General features: G+C 47.2%; 1 protein-coding gene across 4 annotated transcripts in view; it reads right to left on the bottom strand.

Moving 5' to 3' along the window:
- The window catches only part of LOC121694435, a 51,295-nt gene extending 44,271 nt beyond the window's left edge, over positions 1 to 7,024 (bottom strand). The window contains exons 1-4 of one of the 4 annotated variants that reach the window (XM_042074602.1): positions 6,675 to 7,020; positions 3,495 to 5,167; positions 1,676 to 2,035; positions 203 to 344 (exon numbers count right to left, since the gene is read on the bottom strand). In XM_042074602.1, the coding sequence (XP_041930536.1) occupies positions 203 to 344; positions 1,676 to 2,035; positions 3,495 to 5,099 (2,107 nt within the window). In that variant the 5' untranslated portion in view covers positions 5,100 to 5,167; positions 6,675 to 7,020. Of the gene's footprint in view, positions 1 to 202; positions 345 to 1,675; positions 2,036 to 3,494; positions 5,168 to 6,674 lie in introns of all 4 variants that reach the window. The other 3 variants (XM_042074603.1, XM_042074601.1, XM_042074604.1) reach the window with 3 other exon arrangements.
- Positions 7,025 to 10,000: the final 2,976 nt, after the last annotated feature.

Consider the following 10,000-nt stretch of genomic DNA (forward strand, 5'->3'; position numbering starts at 1 on the left):
GTAGTCTATACATAGTCTATACAGTCAGTGGTGAATTGTGGGTCTTTTATAGTGCACTACATGGTGAGTAAAAAATCCAGTTGAGAATTGAAACAACCATACAGAATGAACTGTATGATTACCTGGTACAGTGCTAAGTCATCATGCGGGCATTCTGAATGGTGCTAATAGGGGGGTGTTTACCTAACGCCAGTGAGTTTACCTGTCTGAGGCAGCGTGTGTTCCTGTCTCACCGGCACCAACTCAGCCGGGTTGTACTGGGGCAGGGGCAGAGAGCGGCACCTCTGCAGGATGACCCTGAAGGGGGGGTCGCGAGGAGACACTCCCAGGGGGCGGGACAGAGTCTGGAATCCACTAGATAAAGTTAGTGTCACAGCCAGGTACAGAGCTGGAAGCTCCACAACCCCACACCACCCCCATCCCCCCGAGAGAGCTGATTATGTGTGTGCAAGAATTCTGAGGGATTGCATGCAGGTGAACTCCCAAAGAGGATGAGATGCATATATGAACTGAATGACTCTAATTGATAGCATTGAACGCAGCAGATGGATCAAAGCAGGGGCTTAAGCATTCAGTAAGAAGAAAGCAAGAGAGAGAGAGAGAGAGAGAGAAAGTGAGAGAGAGATAGATAGATACAGTAAATAGAGAGAGCGCGAGAGAGAATGTAATGAAGGAACAAAGCAGGAGGAATGGAGAGTTGTGGTGGGGACGCAAGGCATAGCTATAAATATCAGCTGCTTGAAACGGGGCCATGCGTAGTACATTGTTTGGGAGTATAAATGCTAGTCTGCGTTAGCCTCAACATCAGAGTTGAGCATGTGGTGAATGCATTACAGATCAGAAGCCGGCAAGCTATATTTATAAATGAGTGGGAGGAGGTGGGAGGTCATTGACAGTCTGATTTTCTTTCTTTCTTTCTTTTTCTCTGTTTTATTTTGGTCTTTAATTCTGTCTGGTTCTTCATCCTTTTTTTGTTCCTTTATGTAGGAACACTTAAATGTCACCACTGTTTATTTACTGAGGAAAACTGAAAATGGGGCTCTACACACAGACAATGCAGCTTACTGAGCTGTTAATGGTCTCAATTGTATCAAGATCACACATCAGCAAAAATCCATTCTCAAAGTAAACTAACAATGCAATGCATCCTAGATTGTAGCTCTATAAAAACAAAGGGATTTGAGAACTAATTCAAATACTCAGAATTTCAAATATTAGGCTTTCATCTTCTGTCACAATATTCCAGTACATATTAAGATTACAATGATACTAACAGTGGGACAGCGATTTTAGCCTCCATTTTAGAATACGTCCTTTCAGTGTATATCCAAAAACATTTAGAGTAAATAGCAGATGCATAAGCATTAGTAACAGCATATGAGTATGATAGCACTGATGATCTAACATGGACTATTGGATCCCATGCATCCTGGACAAACTTCCTACTCCTGTGCTTTCAGGCTAATTAGACACTATTGAGAGCAGAACAGCTGTTTTTTTCCACTGATATAACATAGTGACCTGGCCGGGGGTCAGCTGGCAGTAGAGCGGGGAAGGTAGGTAGGGACAGGAAAGGCCATTCTGCAGACTCTACGCTGGGACAGCAGAGGTTCCAGGAACGGAGAGGCAGAGAGTAGGTGAGAGGTCAGCTGGGGTCACGGAACTTCGGGCTTACTCTGTGCTGCTGCGCAGCGGCGGCGATGGCGGCGTCCGGCCCGCTGAGAAGGCCGTTTCCTCCTTCGATGACCGAGCGCGGCCTCTTGTGGGGGTAGGCACGCCTCACTCGGAGCACGCTCGGTCCGCTCTCCCTCCGTAGCCAGTGGGAGCCCAGGGTCGAGTCAACGGGCCCGAGCGGCCCCGTGTATCCTTCCTCCAGGATGGGGTGGGGCACGCTCAGAGCGGTCACGCACAGGGAGGCCGGCCGCGGTCGCCGGCGCACCGGGGAAGGGAGTGAGACGGCAAGGACGGGGCCGCGGGCGCCAGGATGAGCCTCGGGCGTGCGCCTGATGCCTGTCCCGTCGACACCTGCCAGGGGCTATTTTCAGCCACATGGTTAAAAAGGAGAGGAATTTGGTGACCTAAATCTACTCTGAATCTGTCTGTGCTCAGAGAAAAAGGGGAGAGAGCAAGAGAAAGAGTGAGAGAGAGAGAGACAGAGAGAGAGAGAGAGAGATGGAGGGAGAGGAAGAAGGAGAGAGTAAGGGAAGAGAAAAGACTGACCTCCCTAGACTGTGTGTGTGTGCGTGTGTGTGTGTGTGTGTCTCTGAGGACACTTCTTCCAGTATTCAGTAGACTCGCTTCATTACTCCCTGAACAAATCTCATGTGAGCAAAACTGTGAGAAATGCATTGGACACTAGTCACAGCAAGTCCTTGAGTCAAGAGCGGGGGAACTTTCAGTAGTTATAGACCCTTTCAAGAGAGTTCCATTATCAGCATCATAGTTGGCCCCACAAGACTTCCTTTTTAACATTCCATATGTTATCTTAATGCAGAGGAAGTAGATTGGGGCCCAAATAGAACGTTCAAGCATTGTTTTTGTTTTTATTGTTGAAAGGGTCTATACGAAAAGAGTGAGCATGTGGGCATATGGGGGGGGGGGGGGGGGTCACACGAGGGGGGGTTGTGCTTCTTCACGGTGATAGCTGGAATACTAATGTAAAGAGACATCTCATGCTCTCTGCTCATCACACCGTTACAGTACACCAACTCATATGCGCCAGTCAGCAGAAGGAAAAGAAGAGGGAAAAAAACGTGAGAGAATATGACTAATTTGCAGTGCTACTCATCACACCACAGGGTTGTGTGTGGGAATCCTAGGAGAACAGGAGAGGAGAGAAATAGAAGGCCTAAGAGCAGGCCAGTGCTTTCTGTCAAGACTGCACAGTCAGGGTGAGCTAAATTTGACCTGACTCCTATTCTTTCCTGGTTCAGTAATTGAACACTGTTATTTGACAGGGGACAGCCTACACCATGTGTGTGCTGAATGAATTGGGGGCTGTCTGAAGGTAGCTATTACCAGGGCATGGAAAACTGCAGCTATGTACTTCCTGATAGCCCTCTCCCTCACTACCGCCTACCGGCACACTTACAGGAATCCCAGAATGCTGCTTTGATTAAATTTGGAGGGGAAAATCCCAGTTTGACTTAGTGAGATGATATTTTTTATATGAAGCAATGAGAGCAAATGTGTTTCTGTGCAAATGAAGGTTAAGAATGAGAGTGAGTACTGGTGAGGAGGAGAGATGGATCTGGATTAATTACAATGTAAATTAATGGTCTCCTTAAACAATGATGAAAAGAAGTTGTGAACGTTCTGTGAAAGTAGAATGTAGAGGTGAATACAGAACATCGCAAAACAGGATATTTGTTATTTACAGAACAATTGTTTGTCAACATTTATGACAAAACCATAACTGACATATAGTATCTTAGTTGTGTTTACAGTACACATAAGGGAATCACAAGTCATATCAAAGTTACGGTGTCCCTTACCATAAACACCTCATCAGAACCACCAGCTACGGCTGCCCTGTTAGGAACTGAGTCCTTTTTCTCTGGAGCTGATTGGTTGCTGACAGACTCATTTTTCTCCATAGAGACCGGTATATCCATAGAACCCAACTCAGATTCTGTAAGGTCCGCCACTTCCTCAGGGGAGATGCACTCTGATTGGTTCTCTGCCTCAGAGAGTGAGCCCCCCTCTGTGACATCACCCCTCGGTTGGTTCTCTATAGTGGCCAGAGAGGTGCGTGCGGAGTTTAGGGGAGTCAGAGTCGAGCCTGACCCCTCAGAGGGGTTTGAGGGGCGACTGCTCCCTCCTGGTGAGTCTGGGTACACTTTCCATGACTTCAGGATTACCTGGGGGGACCTGCCCGGCGCTGCCTTGGCAGGTGAGGCCTCGCACAGGTTTCCATCCGGAGACAGGTGAGAACCTGTTGAGAGGCACTCCACCTTGTCCTCGCTCCGCAAGGTCATGGACGTGGCATGGGGAAAGTCCCGTGGCCTCTGCGACCGCGGGGAGCCGACAGGCGAGCGCTCCTCATCGGGCGGTGAGAATGACCGCGAAGAATTCTTCCATTTACGTGCAGTCTGTGCCATGCTGTTGAAGAAACGAACCAGCCCACCAAAATGGCTGCTTTTGCCATCGGCACCTGTGGGCTTTGGAGCAGGCTGAAAATCTCTGATACATTCAAAGTCGACTGAGCCATAGTCTGAGTCAATGGTCTTGTCTAGTGTGTGCAAAGATTCAAAACTCTTGTCAGACAACCCCGAACCTCCTTTTCCCATTAAGGAGATCCTTCTCAAGTAGCTCCACACTTCGGAACCTTTTGTCTTTCTAGATCTCACAGTAACCCTGGGACTCTCTGTCACAGACCTTTCCTCATGTATTGTGAGTGTGGAGTTGTTACAATTTGAAATGTTCGGATGTGCCTTCTTGGTGTACGTCACCCTCTCCAAAGTCTTGCATCCATTGTGGTTGTTGGCCACGTGTTTGACAGGTGTTTGATCGTTCTCAGGGGTGGGGGTCAAGTCAATGTCCTCGAAGGAGACGTCGAAGTCGGTGGTGTGACCAGCGTAGGAGTGCCTCTTTCCACGGTTCCTGAGCGTGTTCCTGTGGGCGTACAGCGGCGAGGGAAAGTCTCTGCAGATGTTGCTGTCATCCTCGGGCTCATCCCTGAGCGAGCTGTTGAGCTTGGAGCTGGACAGCTTGCCCGCTTTGCCCCTGAAAACAGACGTCGGGGTCTTCAGCTTCTTGAAGGACCTCACCTTGTCCATGAAGGAGAGCTTCGGGATGGACGCCTCGCCGGGGAGGATCATGGAGTGCGGCCGGCGGTCCAGGTCCGAGGCGGTTCTGCGCCGGTTAAGAATCTTCCAGATGCCGGTGGATCTGGGCCTCCGGATGGCCTCCGGATGGTCCTTCACCGGGGTCGGAGGGGGGGATGCCTCGAGCTCCCCAGGCTTGGCCTCCTGAACCCGCATGATCCCTGTTTCCTTCTCCACGTCCAGGGAGACGTTGAACACACGGTTCACGAAACCATTTGGGTCACTGCTGTCACAGGTGGGGCTGCTTGGATGGTCCATCCTTTCACATGGCATAAGTAATATCAGCTAACGACTAGGACTAGGACTAGGCCCATTTTGCTGCCAGTCACAAGCAGAAGAACCTGTGGATTATATGCAAAGAAAAGAGGATGTCATTCAGCAAAAGATACTGCTACACATGTCCATCACAGAACTTGAACCTAACAGTATCCTTTAAACAACAGTTGTCAGAATGGAGAAACTGTCCCTTTATACAGAAATATAGCCTACTAGGCCTACTGACATTTTATTTCATTCATGTTTCTGTAGGCTACAAATACTCATTGTAATCGGCTAGCAGCTTTTTTCCTCTCTCCTTTACTTTTTCTCATATGGCAACATGAGTCAACTTCTGCTCTATCCCTCCTTCAGAATCACTGGATGACTTAAGTATAGTATTCGTTCTCCGACATAGGAGCGGGAGAAAGCAAAACATTGGGGAAATTTCGAATGCCTCCACATCAAAGCTCAGTGAACTCCTTGTAAGCCCACACATGGCCCACGTTCCCAGCGTAACATGACTTGTCAACCCCGTGCTGAGTGTTGAGATTCGCCTAAGTAATTCAGTGGAATGTTCTTGTGAGTCAGCGTATTCATATTCACCCTCTCCACTCCGCAGAGCATTTAGCTGCCCAGACCCTACCACAAAGTAAAATATTTCCCCTGAGCAGATGCGGCGTTGCCATGGAGACTACGCCTTTACAGGGAATATCAAGGTATTTAGAGCGGTGGCCTGACATTGCCTCGTATTTATCTGACAGCTAGGCTACTAACTCGGCCCTAGCAGGGGTGCGTGCACGAGCTCAAATAGGCTACCCACGTGTGGACAATGTTAATGAAATGACAGATGTAACATTAAAGAATAGGCCTACGAGGACAGACGCGCCTAGGCTAACTAGACTTATCTGTCTATCTTCTCTGGTATCCTAATGTGCAGAAAATGTGGTTGGGCTAAAAACAAAATAACTTGCGTTGCTTTGTAGCCTAGGTCAAATAAATACGCCTATTTCAATACTAGGCTATATGATAGTAGATAGTAGTAGGCTAGATAGTAATCTAATGAGAATCTGCGAATCTTTCATGGAGAAATAGCCCCTGATTTAAATAAACAGACACAGGCTATCACGGTAGTCTTCATAAGGGCGTCTGGAATAACGTCAAGAAGACACTCAAACTGTTGCTGAACTCACCCCACGTCATTTATCCATTAGTCTATTCTTTAAAATCATGTTCCAAGTTTTTTGAAGCTGTAGCCTACAAAGTAGGCTATTTGAGTGGTAGCCTACTGCGTAGAGGCTCCTGGTCTAACTTTGAAGAAGTCGCATCACACCCAAGGAATGAAGCAGAAAACTTTTCTGACAGTTCTTCAAATTAGAGATTTAATTCACAAGGCTTACTTCTTCACACACGTCTAACAAAATTCTGATTTCTTAAGGCTACCCCTCTTTCCTCTCTTTAACGTAAATTGCCCGTCTTTAGTGTTACCTTCAAAAAACAAAACACTTGCTTAAATCAATAAAGTATGCTGAGAAAGTACTTTTCCGGATTAGAGTTCAAATCTTTAAAACATTTTCTCGCCAAAAAACTTACTTTAAGTCATTCCGTCCAAAGTGCATGTTCCAAATGAGACGAACAAAACTGCTCCTGTTTGACAGAATTACACTAGGGGTATGCGTAAAAAACTTTGTAGCCCAATAAAAACTATGGCAGACATTCCGCGGTGAATCCTTAGCTCCGTTCGAAGTGTGTACATTCCACCTAAACCGTCTCTCTTCAAACGTCCTGGAATCCTCCAAAACCTCCTAAGAATAAGTCCAAAGTGGTTTCTCTGTGCGGGGGAACTGTTGAACTCTTGCCCCAAAATCCTGAACAGACGCCGACACCGAGATAGTGTGCGAGACGCACGCACGCAGACAAAGCGCGCTACTCAAAAACACACGCGCGCGCACACACACACGCAGTTGGGTCAACTTCGTACAACGCCCAAATCCTCCCGACATTACACTTTTTTTTTAATTCATTTCTGCTACTGTTTTTTTTCCTTCAAAAAGACAAAACGTTTCCATCTGTCTGATTGATGTTTTGTTTTAATTTTTTACCACCCCTCATTTGGTGTTGAACACTATCTTTAGGCTACTCATTCAGTAGGCTATAGAGGACAGTAAAGCCATTTAATTCCATATAAACCAATATGGAACTTAAAACACCTTTGTTTTACTGTCTTGGTCCATCTGTGAAGTCTGTGTGATGTGATAAGCCTTCATGGGGTCAAATTTGGATAATGCTCAGGAAACCCACACAATATAGAGACCCTGACAGCTTTTGGAGCCCTCATCTCTGAAAGGCGTGATGTGTGGGAGAGCCTAAATTTAAACATCTGCTCTCTGTCCTGTTTTGGTGGCCATTGTAATCATATGGCATTTCTTGTCTAACACTCAGCTGCCCCCCATCCCTGTGCTCTCCCTTCTCTCTACACAGGAAAGAGTAGATCTTACATCAATGGGTCACACGAAAAAAAATGCTCCCTCGCTTGACAAAGACAGGAAGCCTGGCTGACTGTATGTAAATATCTGCCGGTATACAAGCTCCCCCCCCCCCCCCCTCTCCCCTCGTCTGTGCCTGCGTGGTCGCCGAGGCAATTGTGTTCCGTCTCCCCCGTGTGTGTGAGTCACTCTCTGCCACTTAGTGCCCACTCGAGGGTGGCAGCACCGTGGCAGAACCATACCCGCCCAGTGCCCAGTCTAAACATAACAGAGCTCTGATCAGCAACAGCAGCCACCTCATTGGACAAACCACAGCTGTCCTCTGGGAAGAGGTCAGATGGCCTGTTTTCATTCTCTGGTTGTCTGATTGGGCTATGATTTCGCGTCTGGCTGACGGCGTTCGTGATATATTTACGGACGGCAGGCAGGAGACGGTGGATTCCCGTGGAGTTCTCATCTTGACAATGGGAGCAGGAGAGTGGAGAGTGACGAGCGGGGAAGAGTGGCGAGAGAGGCCCACTTCCCCGAGCGCCTTCGCATTCTTCGCGCTTCCTGTGAATGACCAGCAGCTTTTCCTGCTGTCCGTTCCTGTCGCAGAGCGCATCCTGTGCAACCACGGAGACCCCCAGGACTCAGCTGGGTGTAGAGCACTCCACTAATAAGTCACCTACTAGAGTAGACTATGCACTAGTAGATGCACTGTATACAATACACTCACAGATAACACACAAAGTATATATATATATATATACATACATACATATATAAATATGTATTTTCACGTTGACCTACATACAAACAAAAGATAAATACATACATACAGATGTATTGTATATGTGTACACACACACACACACACACATACACCACACACACACACACACACACACACACACACACAGAGAAAGAAAGTAACAGTGTAGACTGAGAAGTATAGAGAGAGGAGAAGACAGACAGAGGGAGGAGAGGACACAGGGGCAGAGAAGGGCACACTGTGGTTGTGCTTAGAAATGTTGGCTTCACCAGCCACTCCTGCTCAGAATGTTTCTTTTTTAAGTGTTTCAATCCTGCAATGAGAAAAACAAATTAGTCGAGACTTACAAAAACAGACTGTAGGGCTTCCCTGTCGCACCGGAGGGGGATAGTAGTCATATGCCTGTTTATTGTGCTGTTATTATCTTGTGCTTGTAAAAGTTTTTGTGAGGCCATCGCTCGGAGTGATGTCATTGGCTTTTCATTTTTTAGAACAATTGGCCTCTTCCTCGGCTTCCTGTGACACGGTCCCAACTGTGGCGCTCACGGGAGGCGCTGGACAAAACAACCTCCGTGTAGCATGCACTTCTCTCCTTTTTCGCCCCCAGCAGTAATTGTTTCACCAGCAGTTGTGTTAAAAATGGGGGTTTTGTGTTATTGCTGTTTTGAAAGATGAATGCCTACTAGACCACATGGGTGACACATTACATATAAGGACATGTCCTTGGAGTGAGCTTTTGTTGTGGTCCAACAAATAAAACAAATGAAACAAAACACACACACGCATCAAAGTGGAGAACAAAATCAACTGCTGCACCCTGAGACATCAGTTTATTGTGTGAAAGGGTGTGTCTCAGCATCATTAGAGTAGCGTGCTGTTCACTGGCATGGTTAAAATAGCCATGTGTTCTATGTGTGTGCCGCTGTGACTCAGAAAGCCCTCCTCATTATTTTGTGTATAACAGCACATAATTGGTCCATTTCCAACCCTCACTAACACAGATGGCACAGTGGACGGTTAAGGGCCGGACATCGCAGGGCGCTGCAAAATTCTCTATGACAGTGAGGGCTACACCATTACCACCACCACCCCCCCACCCTTGTCCTCCCCAAGGACTGTTCCCTGGTCAGACTTTGGATAAGAGGAGCACACAGGTAATGGCTGGAAGCAGCGTTGGGCTTTAGATAAAATTACACTGGCATTCCTTGCATTCTCCTCTCGCTGTGATACGCATTCTTCTCATAGTCCACCAGCTCCGTGTGGCTACCGCAGAGCCTCTCTCTCCACTGTCCTCTCCATCTTGTGACTTCCTTTCACTGAGGCCTATTGTCTTTTTTTGTGTGTTAAGATGAGCAGATATTTTTGTCCGTCATGTTTCTTTTTTAACCAAGGCCTTGTGATAAAAGCCTAAATGAGAAATAGCCAGGCATTTATGTTGGCGTCTTTCTGGAGCGAGAGACTGGAGGGAAGAAATCGAGGCTGCTCAGTGTGGCGGCCACTCGCACTGTATCAGAGAGAATCAGAAAACAGGAAAACGGGCTACAGTAAACACAAGCAGCGGAAAGCAAGCAGTTATACTTCCGCTCGGCCGGCTGAATAGGAAACCAGATATTTTTAAGGAATTCCAATCTGGACAGGCAAGCACCTTATCAGACTTTGTGTTAAGATGGAAAGAGAAAG

Source organism: Alosa sapidissima, chromosome 20 (genome assembly GCF_018492685.1).
Source record: "Alosa sapidissima isolate fAloSap1 chromosome 20, fAloSap1.pri, whole genome shotgun sequence".
NCBI classification, from domain to species: domain Eukaryota; kingdom Metazoa; phylum Chordata; class Actinopteri; order Clupeiformes; family Clupeidae; genus Alosa; species Alosa sapidissima.